General features: G+C 41.4%; 1 protein-coding gene across 1 annotated transcript in view; it reads left to right on the top strand.

Moving 5' to 3' along the window:
* Positions 1–17,706, top strand: part of thsd7ab (thrombospondin, type I, domain containing 7Ab) — a 271,299-nt gene that overhangs the window by 234,164 nt on the left and 19,429 nt on the right. Inside the window, exons 24-25 of the mRNA XM_074683386.1 lie at positions 10,523–10,696; positions 14,820–14,915. Of these exons, the coding sequence (XP_074539487.1) occupies positions 10,523–10,696; positions 14,820–14,915 (270 nt within the window). The remainder of the gene's footprint in view (positions 1–10,522; positions 10,697–14,819; positions 14,916–17,706) is intronic.

Raw genomic sequence — 17,706 nt, forward strand, 5'->3', positions numbered from 1 at the left:
TTTCAGTGCCGATTGAAGGAATGGGTGCTGAAGAAATGCAGCTTTATTCCTATTATTCCTCCTGCAAGGTGGTTAATATGAGGACTTTAATTCATGAAGGCACTTTGAAGGGATTTACATATCTTTGAAAAGGAAATAAAATGACTTTAATGGCTCTGTTGAAAGAGACCCCTCTTTAGCTTGTGGCTTTGATGCTTTTGTCAGATTTTAAACCAGTCTTTAAGGTGATGTGAGGATATCGACTTGGGGTTGATTGCAGTGACATGTGGCCAGAATCAGTAGTACCCATCACCAACTGTTGTAAGGATATGCTTCTTACCAAGACCGGAGAGTAGATCTTCTTTTTAACTCTACTTTCCTTTGATCAAGAAAACTATTTCCTTATACTGCAAAGCAATGAGGAAATTTATTTATTTGTATTTAAGCAGAGCTATTGTTTGAAACATGACAACAATCAATCTTAGTAAACTCAGTTTGTAGTTTGGTGTCCAGAAGGTGAGCAGACTATCTGTTCAGTGTTCCTCACAGCTCGGTGCTCTGAGACATGTGTGTAACATGTAACGTGTAACGTGTAACGATAGTGAATCCTGGTTACGTCCTACCAGTGCTCATCTACCAACTCCAACCTCACCAAGCAGAGCAAATCCAAGAAATCCTTTTCAGCAGAGAAAAACGACAGGTCGTGCTTCTCACTGCTAAACTGCCAGACAGTGTAGTGTATTCACAGGATTTTTTAGGCTACAGACTGTAAATGGATTCATGTTCCCGTGGGGAAAACAAGAAAAAAGAAGATCAGACTGGATACTGAGAAATAGCATTTTGAAGTAACTGATTTTGGTGCCTGAAATGTGAAGGAGATCAAAATGAGACCACTCTGCTGTGGCGTTAATTTCAACTAGGGATGGGAACCTTTTACATGAATAGGTACGGTACTGATGCCCGGTACCTGGCAATCGGTAACAGTACTCAATTGTACCAATTTTTTGGTACTTTTTTTGTGTTTATGTGGTAAAAAATATCTATTTGTTTAATAATATAATATATATTTTTTTCATTCTTCAATATATAACCTTGGGCTGCACGGTGGTGCAACGGTTAGCGCTGCAGCCTCACAGCAAGAAGGTCACCGGTTCAAATCCCCACCTCGGCCGGTGGGCCTTTCTGTGCGGAGTTTGCATGTTCTCCCCGTGCATGCGTGGGTTCTCTCCGGGTACTCCGGCTTCCTCCCACAGTCCAAAAACATGCTTACCAGGTTAATTGGTCACACCAAATTGTCCCTAGGTGTGCGTGTGTGCGTGCATGGTTGTCTGTCTATGTGTCAGCCCTGCGATTGACTGGCGGCCAGTCCAGGGTGTACCCTGCCTCTCGCCCAATGATTGCTGGGATAGGCTCCAGCCACCCGCGACCCTACACAGGATAAGCGGTATAGAAAATGAATGAATATATAACCTTATAATGTTGTGTTGATGTCCAGCATGGAAAATCCGCTACTCTTCCACTCCCTCACTGTCACAAGGATGCGTTTAGGTACCTAAAACTGGTACCTTTTGATTTTTCGTGAATCGGTACCCGGTACTTCTTTTGACAGTAAATGTACCTGATTTGGTACCCATCCCTAATTTCAACAGCACAGTACAACAGCATGTTGTTGCATCATTTGTAGAAATCTGAATCTTGACAAACCTGAAGGGACAGATTATCTTTAATATATGAAATAAAGAGGTTCCTTTTTGTGACAAACATGCTTGCATGATGGACTATAATGAAAGAAAATGATCCCACTTTTTTTATAAAAACAAAAAAAAAAAAAAGATAAAAGTGAAGATCATAACTGAGAAAAGTCCAAAGTGACTTCCCCAGATATCTTTGTGGTGTTTTAAATCATACAACTTCCATCCAGCATCATTTAAGAAAATTAACAAAGCAAATCTTTTACATTTTCTTACAAAAAAGTGTATAGAATAGAATAGAATAAAAAAAAAACTGAATGGATATGAAACTCACCAGAAGACCGATAAGTTCATGTGTATCTCCTATAAGTAGGTCTAAAATGCAATGTGCCATTTGGTTGATGCTTCCACCAAATCTTATTAGAGCACCATGTGTGCACACATTTTCAGCATGAGTAGCCCCAGCAGGTATCAAACCCTCAGATCTGGCAGTGCCGGTGCAGGATCGACCCCCACAGGATGACTTTCTTATTTTCGGTTAGTGATTAGGTCCTGGCCGCCATCCTTGTGCTGAGCTGGACATCTGCTGTGATTTCCATGATAAACTACCCTTTGAAGCAGAACCTGTGAAATATAAGTCGTACACTTTCATTTAATTAAGTAAGTATGTGTTTTATGGCCTTTGGTTCACGAAAATGCAGAGCTCAGCTGGCTCTGTGAGTTTAACTTCTGTTTTCTTTGAATAAAGTGAGAATGTTAAATCAGACTCTGTGTTCAGTGAGCGCCAGGCGTCTCCTCTCAGTGTCCTTCACACTCGTCTTCACACACCGACTCAACCTTCAAAAACATTGCTCTGCGCACTCAGGGGACCTCTGAGCTTCATTTTATTGACAGCTTCCTGTTTTTTTAAGCCTCAACCTACAACATTTTCCTATGAATACATTTGTGCTTTATGACACTTATTGAAACCACATGAGAGTTACTCAATCAGCGGTTAGTCCTTTCTTTACCTTGACTGCAGGCTAACTGTCACAGCTGATAAATGTGGATTTCCTTGTATGTAAGCTAATCTCCTTTTTATTCTGATACTACTTGTAGCTAATTTGCACTCAGCTTTTTCATGTTAACTAGCTGCTTGTACATTCAGATTGACAGCTACAGCTCACCCACCTGTCAGTGAAATCATACACACACCTATCATGACCTGATCTTGCAGAACTCTTAGTGTATTCAGAACAGATGAGATATAACCATGCAGTTAATGACAAGAACTATGAGACAGAAAACCGTACTGAATTCTTCCATAAAGGCCTCCAGTGGACACTTTGAGAACTGCACCTTTTTCTTTTTGCTGCCAAGTTAGCTTCATTTTTGAACAGAAGTCTTTGCTGAGTTCAGTTTTTTTTTTTTTCTTTTTTTTTACCAGACAAGCTCTCAACATGTTTTCAATCATTGTACTAATTTTTCCCTCATTTTCACTCACATATGTTGGAACGTGGCTGGCGTAGGTGTAGAGAGCCAACGGTCTGAGGTTAGCATCAAGTATTAAGTAATCCTAATCCATAAAAAAAGGCCACACACAGGCACCTTTCATGCTGAATCCGATGCATTTATTTTTTTATAGTTGCGAAAATTCACAGTTTGGGAAAAATGGAACCATCAAGCAGTGATCAAGCAGCTGATCCTGAGCAGTGGCTATCAGTGTGTTTGAAGTATATGTGCACGGGCACAGGCACACTATTACACACATGTACAAAAGTCTTCATTCTTTATCTAAACAACACCCTGAAATGTGTAGAGAAAATACGTCGGAAAATGTGAGAGTGTGATGTTGCAAGTAGCCTACAGTGTCTCTGAATAGTCAAACTACCCAGATTTGAGCTGGGCGGTTGCAAATAAATGCAAAAAATCAAACCTGTTCCAAAATAAGTAATTATTGATGAAAATTTTGGCTTGAGTGTAGAAATGTGATATACATAACATGGGATCAGATTTTTTTCGTAATGTGCATCAATTTACGACAAAAAAACCTGCCTAAAGAAATTTTCCAAATAGGTTTTTTTTGTCCATTTTGTGGAGGTTTAGCATCAACAGTGAGTCAAAGACAGGTATGACGGAGAGAATCCAGTCATTTTGCTCAGAATCAGATAACGAATCCAACTGAAATTGTGTAAGTTGAGTATTTTTTATGTACGGCCCAGTACCAATTGGCGGTTGGGGGCCACTGCTTTAGACCATATGAAGCCAGGTTTCCATGACACTACTTTCACTTAAACATGAGAAGTAAAATATAAACATAAAACTTTCCCCAACTCGTCACTGATGAAAGTCCTTCACTTGATCAGGACATAGACAGTTTAACAAATGGGCGCAGTCCTATCTGTTCCTGAAACAGAGTTTTGAAGCAAATCATCAACAGGGTCCTTATTGGGAATGGGCAGGCTTTGAGACTCCATACTGCCTCCGCGCAGTGTGTGCTGTGAAAGAAATCAGTTACTCAGACGGGAGACAATTATTTTGTACCAAGCTGTAAATGTGTTTATTTCCCCTGTGACAATCTTTTTTTTTTTTTTTGTTTTTTGGTGCGTTTGTGGTTTCTGGAGTCAGCCTCAAGTGGACATTTGACAAACTGCAGATTTGGACACTTCCGTAATGTCTCATTTTTCTAAACCGGAGGTTGTCGCTTAGATCAGGAACATCATGGCTGAAAACTCTGAGCATAACAACTCATATGAAACAGAAATGAAGCAAAAATTTGGCAACACCTGGTGGCCCTGGTTGGTACTGCCATGGTTTGACCACATCTCGACTCTGTTGTCTGTCTCACAGTTCCGCTTTCTGTTGATTGTTGATCGAGTTTTTTTTTGTTTTTTTCAAATCAATTAGAGGTACAAAGAGGTTTATTGCCATGACTACAGCTGGTTTTAGTAGGTTTCTCTGTCCATAGAGAAATGCTGTTTTTTCTGTGGATGGAGTAGAAAAGAGGTGTAAGAACTCATCACTCAGAATCAGTTCAATCAGCCAGTGTGGTCAGCCTTACACTTCCTCCTCTGATTCTGGCTCTGACCACTCAAACTTGTATTGTTTGGTGCTGCACTGTGCTGTGGGGCGCACAGTCAGGGGGTGTCAATCAAAGCCAGACCAGCAACACCAGACACCAAATCAGACTCTCAACTTTCACATCATAATTTTCATATTTGTTGTCTATTTTCTGACCAACTCAAAAGATTTGTGATGTCTTGTTGCAACAATAAATCCTAAACATGTGGATGGGCTTTATATAATAGTCTTGAAAGTTCTTTTAGAGGCCTGATTAAGGGTGAACACAGCTCACCAAAACTTTTGGAAAGTGTTCTTTTTAAAGCCGGTCTGGGCTGTGGCAGCTCTTAACGGTGACAAATCCTCTCCAGCAGCAGCAGTAAAACATTTTGCCCCAGGATCAATAAAAGAAGTCGCTATTTAGCAGTAACAGCAGTAACCATTGTGCCTACTGAAGACTTCATCAATACAAAATACAAGAGCATTGACCAGGCTGTGATTAACAGGTGATGGCTCAGCACCGCAGGGGAAAAACAGCACAATATCAGCTTAACACCAGGATGTCAGCCCTAAACCCTGACGGAAAACAGGAGGGGGGGAATCTCACAGATGGGATTATCACTTCAAAGGTTCACTCTGATGAGCTGTTGTCAGGTTTTGTGACAGAGGCTTGTCAGCTGCTGGATTTGATGGGGCTTTGCCGTGTGGAGCAGAGGAGACAAGGGACTCTGCCCTTCAGGTCTGCAGCTTGGACGCTTCTCTGACCAGTAACAGGCTGCATGCATAGAGAGTTCTCATTTGTTTTTTTATAAATAGGGCAAATCTACAATATTTCAATAAGAAAAGATGCAAACTAAACCCAAGACACAGCAGTCTTACAGTAGGGAAAATAAGTATTGAACGCGTTAACTTTTTTTCTCATAACATTTATTTCCAAACCTGCAATTCAAACAAAATTTCTACCAGACATTGGTATTAACTCAAATAATCCACACATGAAAATAAATCATGACATTCAAGTCCATAAATAATGATTATGAGGAATTACGATAGGAAGTACGATAACACAGGAAAAAAGTATTGAACACACCATGGAAAGGCTGTATACTTTGGCAAGGAAATGCACCATACCACCTGAAATCTGTCAGTAGTTATTATTTGAACTCAGCATCAGAATGGAACTGGTTACAGACTTATATCAAAGCACCTGAATGTTCCAGTCAGCACCGTTGGGGCCATTATTCTCAAGTGGAAGAAGCACCACCTTACCATCAACAGGCCACGCACAGGAGCTCCTTGCAAGATTTCTGACCAGGGAGACAGAAAGATAGTCAGAAGAGTACTCAACGAGCCAAGGACCACCCTGAAAGTGCTCCAGAAAGACTTGGAGGCAGCAGGTACAATTGTTACAGAGAAAACAATAGGCAATGCACTCCACCGCCATGGCCTCTATGGATGCTCAGCCCGCAAGACTCCATTCCTCAAGAAAAGGCATGTTGAAGCTGGTTTAAAGTTTGCTAAACAGCATCTTGACAAGCCTGTAGAATACTGGGAGAATGTTGTCTGGTCAGATGAGACCAAAATTGAACTTTTTGACTGTCATACTACAGACCATGTTTGGAGGAGAAATGGCTCTGCACATCACCCAAAAAACACTAAACCAACAGTGAAGTTTTGAGGTGGAAGCATCATGGCATGGGGTTGTTTCTCATCTCATGGTGTTGGCAAACTTCATATAACCGACGGAGCAATGAATGGAGCCATGTATGGGGAAATTCTTGATCTGAATCTGCTGCCATCCACCAGGATGATGAAGATGAGACGTGGCTGGACCTTCCAGCAGGACAACGATCGAAAGCACACGGCAAAGTTGACTCTCAAATGGTTTCAAAAAAGAAAATCAATCTGTTAGAATGGCCTAGTCAATCACCTGACTTCAATCCAACTGAACATTTGTGGAAAGAACTAAAGAAAAGGGTTCACCAGAGGGCACCAAAGAATATTCCAGATTTAAAGACAATCTGTGCAGAGGAATGGGCCAAAATCACACCTGAGCAGTGTGGGCCATTAGTTCAAACATACAAGAAGCTTCTGGAAGCTGTCATTGTAAACAAAGGCTTCTCCACTAAGTATTAGATGAGTCTCAGTTAGCGTGTTCAATACTTTTTACCTGTGTTATTGTACTTAATTCCACATAATCATTATTTATGGACCTGAACGTTGTGATTTCTTTTCATGTGTGGATTATTTGAGTTAATACCAATGTGTAGTAGAAATTTTGTTTGAATTGCATCTTTGGAAATAAATGTGATGAGAAAAAAGTTGACACTTTCAATACTTATTTTCCCCACTGTATATTTTTGGTGTCCGCTGTCCCTTAAGGAAGAGCTACTGTTACTCCCTTCAGTCTACAAATTTGGAGTTCATTTCCAGACAGCTCGGTGTCTATTTTAGTTCATAATTGATCAGTCATCATTCAGTCTCTTTAAAATACTCTGCAGAAAAAGTCTCGGCCTTTTTTTGCACCCACGGTTTGTTTTTAAGTACCACCGTTTGAATTAAGTAGTGCATAATGTGTGCCTCTGCCGACGGATTTCTCATTTCAGGCAGAAATGAAAGAAAGCTCATCAGATGTCTGCCGGTCCCTGAGATGGAAACACTGAGAAATGCTGCCCTAGATAAGAAGTCAGTCCAAGGCCGTTTGCCAGACTGCAGGAGCAGTGAAGTATCAAACGGCAATCAAAAGCACAGACTGCTTTCTGAGCTCAGAGGTGCTGTGGAGTGATTTGGGAGGAAATTCAAGCACAGTTTGTGCAGGACTGGGGACAGCTTGGGAATCCTGGCATCCTTACGCACACACACATACACACACTTTCATGCACTACCACCCCTGACCCGTGTTCGATTTCCCCTGCTGTTTGATGAGCTGCAGTTGTCAGATGTGATCAAAACCAGCCTGCCCTGCATCCTGATCTTCCTCCTCCTGAAGCTCTTCAAAGCATCGGAGCCGTCTTGATTTCATATGTAAATACATGTTCTGTCTCCCTGCTGCTGTGCACCTCAGCACGCCAGATTAAACCATTCTCATTCCTTCTTATTTTAGCAAACATGAAACTTAGTCTGCCAAAGCCTAAGATTTTATTTCCATGAGGAAAAACACATGATGCAAGGAGTTTGCAGAGCTGTAATCTCTAAAAGTCAGATATAAGTGCCAAAAGAAAACAAAACCAAGAAGCTCCACTGGTGAATGAAACAGTGAGGATGTCGTTTCGCACGTTGATGGAAAAATGCTGTTCACCTTTCAGTCTCGAGGCTGCGTGCTGTCTTACAGGAAATTAAAAGATTTGTGATATGACGCGAGGTCAGACCGGCAATCTTTTCTCAGGTCATGAAGCAGTTATTTAAAAAATTCCCAACTGACCGGGCAACACTGAAGGCATTTCAGTGTGTGAGATTTTTTTTTTGTTCTTTCAGAGTTAGGATCTAAATGTTTAGATTATATTATGTGGAGAATTTCTGCTTCTGCTAAATTGAATTTTCTTCATGTATCATAATTTTAGAAGACAGATCTTGAGTTTGCCTTTTTTGGCATTGATCAGTCATCACAACAAGACAACGGTAACATCTTCAGAATCATGGTAGACCACAAAGATACAGACATTTCTGACAATGCAACATGACACACAATTCCATAAGACAGCTACTCCACACACTTGACATTTGGGGCAACGATTCCACAGACATGAGATCTCATGACATGAGAAGCTTGCCTGATCAAATGAGACTTCAGAGAAGTCAAGAAAAGCAAACAGAAAGGGCAATCAGCGTCATCACATGGCTGTTTTGGTCTGTGTTCTGTCATTCAGCAACAAAAACAAGGAAAAGAATATGAGTAAATACTTTCCCAAGCTGCTTTTCTTTCTCAGTTCCTGGGCTGCAACATTTTATTGATGCTTCCAAGTCTGCTGCTCTCGTTGGTTCTTGTGCGTATTCCAACTGAGATAGTCTGACCTGGAGTCATAAATATTAAACATGTCCAACCATAGGCTGTATAATGGACAGAGTCTCTGTGACATCACCCGTCTGTTCCTAATACAAAGTAATGAAGCAGATTATCGTCCGGGGCCATATTGGAAGGTCATACTCCCTGAAAGCCATAGGGCGCCAGACATGTCAGTCACATGAGTTCTGCCTCTGAATGGACAAACTTGTGATTTTAATATTTTCTAAGATTAGAAAAAGTAAATGTGTAAATTTGTTTTTTGATGCTGTAAAAGTCTTGGGGGTTGGCTTGGTGTGTAAGTAGTTTCCTGTTTTTCTGCCTCCAGCCTCTAGTGGACTGTCAACGAACTGCAACCTTTAGCGCTTCCTCATAGGCTTCATTTTTTTAACCAGATGTTGCCCCTTGGCAGTAGTTTTGTTGACTCCATACACTTTGGGATTATTTGAATAAATAATCACTTGTGATGAGCCCCATATCAAGTCATGCTCCCCAAAATTCTGACTTAAAATCATCCAGCATTGTGTCACTGGCGTTGGACAAAACTAACAATTCTGAGAGGGTCTGCAAAAAACAAAATGCGACTGTTATAATCTTTAATTTCAGGCATTTATTGTCTCTCAATTCTATTTAAACATACTATTTGGGAAAAATGTATTAAGAACTATTATTTAGTGTCCAAGCTTCTGAGACCCTGCATCCTCATTAAGGAACATAGCATTCCAACCTTTTCTGTAGCAACGTTTTCTATATATGAAACCGGCTGTCCCTGTATGAGGACTAGAGAGCGACACAGCAGTGGATTTTCACTCATGTCCCATCCCACTCACACAGAAAAAAATCCTGTCCTGTCCCACTCCTGGTAAAATGAGTCCCACGCCTGTACTGCTCCCATTTTTCCCTTCTTTTAGTTTTTAGGCAATACATCAAATTTGAATTGATTTCCTCCCCAATTTTTTTCAATTACTTCGCAACAGGCACAGTTCATCTGTGGTAAAATCATCCAACCAAACATGCCTACCTTAGTTTAATAAACCAAAACATATGAAGTGTCTTGTTACTTATTTATTGAGCAATTGTTACCATAAAGCATTGACAAGACTTTTGTGTTTTAATTAAAAAAAAATGCATCAAGCTAGAGAGCTGTCCAGGTCTGTCAGCTTATTGGATAGGTCCTCACTTCTTACTTTGTGTTAGTTTGTAGCACATCATATTCTGCACCAGTGTTTACTCCCTCCATTGATGTTCTTTTTTGAATAGTGGTGGAAAACAGCAGCCGGGAGCACTGTTGGCTTCTGGGAAATTTAGTTCTTTTCACTTGCGTTACAGTGTAGGCTTATTGGAAATAAACTACAGAATGGCATCACATGTCAAACACTATATTTTATCTTCCTGATTGGTTCCCACTTTTATCTGATCATGTTAATTTTTTATCCTGTACCGTCCCAATCACGTGGTTAACAGTTAAGTTGACTCCCATCCCGTGGGAATCCTACAGGAATCCAGTGACCTGCGGGATTCCCAGAAAAAATGTCAGCCTCTAATGAAGAATGATGAGTTATTTTTCTACAAACTACTTCTGTAATGCAAACGAAAGCTAGCAAGAGCTCCAGTCTCTGGAGGCTCGTGAGAGTGTCACTAAAAAGTGCCCTCTCCAGTTTTCTTGAGTCCAAAGTGGCTTGATATTTCTACTCAAATGAATTAAAACAGTAGAAAAGCAGAAGATATTTGACTGTTTGCAATGTTCACTGTATTAAAAGATGAGTTTACGCTTTCTCATCAAAGATGTGTCTGTTTCTCTGTGTCCGTGCAGGTGAATGTTATCTGATGGAGTGGTCAGACTGGAGCTCCTGTGTGAGCATCTGCGTAAAGGGGGCCGTTGTTGACTCTGGTTCGGTCCAGGTTCGCTCTCGAGCTGTTGTGGCCCAGGAGCCTGAAAACCTGCTACTCTGTCCTGACCAGGCCTGGGAGTCTCAGCCCTGCACAGGTGAGGATACGTCCTACAGGAGAGATCTTTTACCTGCTCACGGCTGGAAGGTTCCACAAAGAGGAGAAAACTGCCACTTGCAGGAGGCCTGTAGCCCTGAGCTTTCACTTCAGTCATAATGATGTGAATGGTCCACAATAAGGGTGCTGCCTTGTTTACTTCACCCACTGCTTCCTGATCCCCATGATCAGGAAGAAGTGGATTTAGCCTCAGCTGAGGCGGGAGGCAGGATGTGGAGCTCGTCAGTGCATTAAAGGGCTAACATAGAAAGACTCTCACATCCATGGTCATACCTGCAGGCGGTTTGGTCTACCAGCCTTCTGCATCGGCCTGTAGGAGCATCAAAAGAAGCTGAACAGCAGCAGGGACCCACAGAGATGCTGTGTTTGTGCAGGAGGGAACATCTGAGCTGTTTACTCAGACCCAAACACGAGAGAGCAAAAACACTCACATCTACAATGACTTGGTGCTTGTTGGTGTCACTGGGTCAATTGGAGCTCTCCCAGATGGGATTTCTGCTCTTAGATCTCCAAAAACACACACACACCTACACACACACACACTCATTTACTGCTGTAATATCTGCGGCTCCCCAGGCGTGTTAATCAGCCATTAGGTGTAAGGCAGGATGTGAATCACCACCACCACCAGAGCTCATTGCTTACAGTCGCCATGGGCTCAGTCTGCAGATCACCACACCCCCATCCTCCCCCCTCGCCTCCTACCCTCCTTCTCCTCCCTCCTTGGCTACTGTACACAGCCCCACAGCAGTCTTCAGCAGCCTGACCTGGTTTCACAGCATCACTCGAGGAAGACGGAGAGGGGGAGGAGGAGGAGAGGCCCAGCCAAGAGCAGTGGAGGCGGGGGGAGGACGAGGGAAAGGAGGCAGGGCGGTGACGGAGAAAAGGAGGCTAGGGACAGAGGAAGACAGATCAAATAGTTGCATCAAAAAAGAGTTTTGTGGGGGCGCTGTGCTGGACCTAATGGGCAAGGCACATACCACAGGACTTCTTTGATTCCCCACCATCTCCCAGCCCACGTCTCAGTCTGTCTCTGGTGGGTTTTTATTCTGCTGGTCATAAAGCTTCTTTTTGCCTCAAACAGAGGACAACATTCCTGCTTTCTACAAGAAGGCCTTATTTTACCCCACATTCACTTTTAATTAGCACCTAATCCTTTAGGACCAATCCGGACCACAATACAGGATAATACTATTATTTGGTTTAATGCTTTGTCTCATTATTAACATAGCTATCAGTGTTTATTGAGGTACATGAAAGACATTTCCTGTGGTTAATTTGAGGCTGTGATTTCACCTCAGTGTGCAAATGTTTCCTCTGAGTTTTACATTTCTTTGCCTCCCAACATCTCTGCAAATTAAGGATGCGTTGTCACAGCTAAAAAAAAAAGGTTGGATGAATGAATGAATAACATAATCCTGTTACATATGCATGTTGAGCATTGTACATTGACAATTATGGAGCAACGCCTGCAGGCTAAAGCCTTGTTTCCATTCTTTGTTGATGTGTGTGTGTAGCTCTGCAATACCCCTCCAAAACACCTGAGGGCAGTGTCATATGTATTATCATCAGATGGCTTAAATCCCGACCCTGCAACGTTTTCTGCTTTCATTTTTCCACTGTGATTTTGAGCATATTAGCTTATATCGTAGCTAATTCATGTCGCTATCTGTTGTGGAGCAACTACTATAAGGAAAGACAAAAAGGAGACATTGGATTCAGGAAATGTTGTGAATGCAGGAAGCATGATGCTGCAAAAGCGGACCAATCCCAAGCCACCCAAAAGCAACACCTGAGTGGCAGCTGCCATGTGTTTGGGACTTGGGTCCAACGAGAAAAACATCTTTTACTAACACTGACAAGTTCTTTAAAAAATCCCAACATTATTACAAATAATGTTGACTGCAACACCTATCATAACCTAGCAACTAACCCACGATGCATTGTGTCATTGAGCAGGTGTGTTTGAAAAGTTAACATTAGCAGTCCTACACAGGTGAAAGTAGCATGTCTCTTTCCACCTCAAAATTAAAAGTAAGCAAGGATAATCATCAGTTTAATCCTGCATAGGCTGGAAAGTATTTAGTTATTTTACTACCAAGTCCAAAAACCAAACCATTGTGTTTGCTCCGCAATGAGTGTGTTGCAGTGCTGAAAGATTATAAGCCTTATAACTGGAGCTGTACTACAACAAAGCAGACTTGCATAGCCCAGGCTACCACAGCAGCTTAACTTTGCTGCTAAAGATGTGCGGCCCAGCTCATGTCATTAGTATGAAAATCTGGCCGGACCAAATTTTTAGTTGAATAGCCCTGCCATAGACTGTGTAATCAAGAGATGTAGTCTCCATGATGTGACCCATCTTGTTTCTGAAACAGACTTTTGAAGCAGATTGGCTATTGCGGCCATATTGGAAGTGCCTCTGATTGGACAAGCTCTCAATCTTAATATCCATTTAACTGCTAAATTAGAAAAAAATCATACACACCCCACCCCTCGATGGTGAAATTAGCGATTCAGACAGGAGCTGATTTTTGAACCAGGCTGTAAATAGGTTAATTTCTGCTTTGAAAACGTCTTTTTTTGGCTTGGTGTGTATGTCACTTCCGGTACTTTCCAAGCCAGCCTCAAGCGGTCACTCGAGTAACAGCACTTCTGTATTGTCTCATATGGCATCCTTCTGCAGTTAGAGTCTCAGAGTTTAGATTTTGCAAAGTCCCTCACGGGCAAATTTCCAAAGTTTTTTTTTCAGTCAGCAGTGACCATAGATTCACAGTTTTAATGGCAGTGCATCTCCTGCGTCTCTTAATTTGTATGTGTTAGACACGATGTAAACATACCAGTACTGAGGATGTGATCAAAAGTGACCCACAGATGGATTTTGTTACCTCCTCATTTTGCCAGTAAAAGGACAAATATAAAGTCGTACCTGTTATTAATTCTATCTATCATGTGGTCTCAGAGAGAGGTTTAAATTCTGCTATGTATAGACGTCTGTGTTCTGAGCTGACTTTGATGGATGTAGTTAAAGAGTTGCTCCTAAAACCCTGAAGTTTTCATTGAAGTCTCCTCCACTCCTGGATTTGAGTCTGGATACACACACAGAAGCCATTTCATTATCTACTCACAAATTATATGGTTTCCACTTCACACCGACTCATGAAAAGAACCTCAAATGCTCACCTGAATCGCCTCCATGTTTACCTGCTCGAGACATTTTTTACGTTATTTTTTGTGCATGCAGGTCAAATCAGGACCACGTCCAGTTCATGCTCTTATCTGATATTAGCCTCCAAGTCTTACAGTGTGAGCCAAGTTTAAGTGCTGCCCATTTATGACGATGTAGTTATAAGGAGGCTTTTAAAATTAATAGGCTTGAAAATCGTCTATCTCCTCTCTAAGCCCTGACACAGTCTGGGTTGTCTAAAAAAAAAAATTTAGTTCTTTTTAGGCAGCTAATACAAATTCTGAATTATATCTGCTCTCCCTCTGAGAAATGTGTCCATACTTGTAAAAGTCCAATCTGCTCAGAAAAGAGATGCTGGGAAGTTTGAAGAGGATGGTTCAGTGATAACTCGTCTGGTGTAAAAAAAAAGGAGTCTCAGCTGTGCCGCAGCGTGAGGAAAAGTTGGAGAAATGAGAAAAGTGAAGAACACAAAGGACAAAGTTGTCTGGGTTTGCAGACGAATCGTGTGGTGGAAGTCACAGATAGAGCCGCGCCATCGACTGGAGCAGGGATACTGTACCAGAGCCTGAGGAGGATAGATCGTCCCATTGTCCAAGGTTAAATTGTTCATTTACGCTCGCCAAATGGGCCAGGCTGATGATTGGTTACACAAGACTCCGTAGGGAAATATGGTCATTTACTGCACTGATGGAGATATTGATAAAGTCATAATAGCATTGATAGAAAGTCATTAAGCAAAAGCTCTTACTGAAGATTAAAACATTGAACTGGACCTCTCTGTGAAGATAGTTATATTATATGACAGCAGCCTATTATACAATCATAATTTAGCAGCTGCTTTATTAATCTATCACTCATGAGATTAACTGTCTCCATCGCTGACTTTATAGATGTTTGTGTTTTATTTTGCTCTCAGGGGGCGAATGTTACGAGTACAAATGGGTCTCAAGCGGCACAAACTCCAGCCAGCCTTCAATGTGGTGTCAGCGCTCGGATGGACTCCGTGTCACTGGTAAGGAACTCTGACAAACATCAGTGAAGAACTATAACAATTTTATAGAGACCTGGCCTTTGGTTGGTTAATTTTCTCTCTACGGTTTTAAGAGGTCACCCACTGAATGTGAACGTCGCCTTTGGTAATTTTAATAAACAGGAGCTCTTTGTAACTGGATCAGCAGATTGTTATAAAACTGATCTGGTTGCATCAAGAATGCTACAAAAACAACCTGATTGTTTTACTGTAAGAGCTCTCGCATCTAGCAACAGATGCATTTCTTCTTGTTAGCAGTTTTTTTTTTAAGTGTGCTTCCATTTGTGGCCCAAGGTCCAGTTTCATACAGTCCACAGCTTTCATCTCACAATGTTTTAACCATACCAAACATTTACATTTTCTGTCAATTGCACAAGCAAACCAAAGATTTTAGTATCCAGAACATTGTCAGGATCTGGATGGTACTTTTACATCAGTCAGAAATCATGGTGACCTTGTCTTGTATTGTTTTGCAAAGCGATCCAACCATTTATGGTGGAGTTATATACACATATGGTGAAAACGGCCCTATCTCACAATGATAAAGAATCCTTCAAAAAGTCCTGGATCCAGACGGTGATCTGGATCACCTCCAAAATGCTGCAATCATTCTCCCTTATCCCATTTTGAACATTCCCTGAAAATTTCATAAAGATCTGTTTGTTCCTCTCGCCCCTCTTTCTTTCTTGTTTTTTTTCCTTTCCTTGTTTTCTCTCCTCTGTCCCCTCCTTCCTTCCTTCCTTCCCTCATTACCCTCTTCCTACTTTTATCCCTTTTTCTCAACCTTCCATCTGTCCCTCCTTCCTTCCCTCCTCTTTCCCCTCCTTCCTTGTTTTCTTTCCTTATCCTTACTTCCTTTCTCCCTTCCTTCCTTCCTTTCTTCCTTCCCCCATTTTCTTCTTCTTACTCTTATCCCTTTTTCTCTCCTTTCCATCTGTCTTTCCTTTCTTTGTTTCTTTCTTCCTACTTTTATTCCTTTTTCTCACCCTTCCATCTGTCCCTCCTTCCTTCCTTCATCTTTCCCCTCCTTCCTTGTTTTCTTTCCTTTTCTCTTCTTCCTTTCTTCCTTCCTCCCTTTCTTCCTTCCTTCCTCCATTTCCTTCTTCCTACTCCTATCCCTTTTTTTCTCCTTTCCATCCATCCTTCCTTCCTTCCTTTCTCTCTCACCTCCTTCTTTGTTTTCTCTCCTTTCCACCTTGTCTTCTCTCCTTTCCTACTTTTCGTCTCCTGTTGCAATCCTTCCTTCTTTCCTTCCTTTCTTCGTTTCTTCCTTCCTACTTCATCCCTTTTTCTCTCCCATCCATCCTTCCTTCCTTCCTTCCTTCCCTTCTTTCTTCGTTTCTTCCTTCCTACTTTTATCCCTTTTTTCTCTCCTTTCCATCCATCCTTCCTTCCTTCCTTCCTTCCTTTCTTCCTTCTTCCTTCCCCTCCTTCCTTGTTTTCTCTCCTTTCCCTCTTGTTTTCTTCCTCTGTTGCATTCTTCCTTCTTTCCTTACGTCCTTCTTTTCCTCCTTCTTCTTTTATCCTTCCCTTTCTTCCTTCCTTCCTTTCTTCTTTCCTTCCTTCCTTTTTCTATACCTGAAAGTTTCAATTGTCTGATCCTGCAAATAAAACATCCTGACATATTTTGCTCATATCGCCTTCTGATGGCAAACATTTCCTTGGTCAGGAGCAGAGTTTGCTGATGTTTACACAGCGAGCAACACTGCAGAAAACTGACCACTTATCATATGGTTTGAAGAGACACCTGAGAGACAGGTGAGGTTTGATTTGAGGTTTGACAAGGACCATTGAGCACACTAAGTGTCTGATTTATTTTTACAGAAATCACTAAAAGAAATAGTGGCCGATGATCGTTTTCACAAAATCAAAAGTGGCTCTTTAAAGAAAGTTTGAACACCTCTGCATTAGAACAAGGCTTCCTGTGATTGACAAGCCGCTACCAAAGCCATCTGTCAACCGTGATAGGAACTGAGCAATGTATTTCCAGCCTTTCATCAGAGTTTTGGTCACTTTCAGCTCCAAAAAGCAGGATGATATCAGAACATGACAGATCTGAAGCTTAAAAACAGTGGTTAAAAAAACGATGGCTGACATCACGGCGGTGAAATCTTCGAGACAGTTTTTGCTCAGGCACAGACTAAATCCTGAGTATTTCAGGATCGTTTATGGATGAAAGGTGAAAAATTATTCTTTCCTTTGCAGCAAAAAAAAAAAATAGAGTAGATTTTCTCTTGTGTTTGTGTTGAACTCCCCCTGTGTTTGGCATTAATGATTCTTTTCTTTTTAAAAACCGCCTCTTTCTTCTCTCAGTTAATTGGTTTGGTCTCTGAGTGTTTATTCACGTCCATCAAAGCTTCCCAAAGGCAAGATTGACATATTTAAATAGCTTATGTTGTCTGAACAACAACAAAGAAGCCCGAACACTCAGCGTGATACAATGAAACAACAAAACGCATATCAAATATTTAGTTTTTTAGACGCAGAACATTTTTTAGCGAGGCATAGCTCTCATTTTGTTGTGTATTTTTCCTCTGTTGCTTCACTCAGCCTGATGTAACTTCATGTTTTAGCTGTAGGGAGTATTGATAAAACACAATCTGAGGTGAAAACAAGTGAAGTGAAACAAGTGGTGATGAGCAGTGATCCTATTTAATTTTTGAATAATGTCAAGTGCAGCTGAATTTATTAAACTGAGGGATTTCAGCAGCTTTAAAGCCCCAGAGCGGTTATATGTAGGAGGTGAATTTAAACCAGGAATGTCAGAAATGTG

This window comes from Halichoeres trimaculatus, unplaced genomic scaffold (genome assembly GCF_033239565.1).
Source record: "Halichoeres trimaculatus isolate MK-OKI-2021-1 unplaced genomic scaffold, fHalTri1.1 fHalTri1_scaffold_12, whole genome shotgun sequence".
NCBI lineage: Eukaryota > Metazoa > Chordata > Actinopteri > Labriformes > Labridae > Halichoeres > Halichoeres trimaculatus.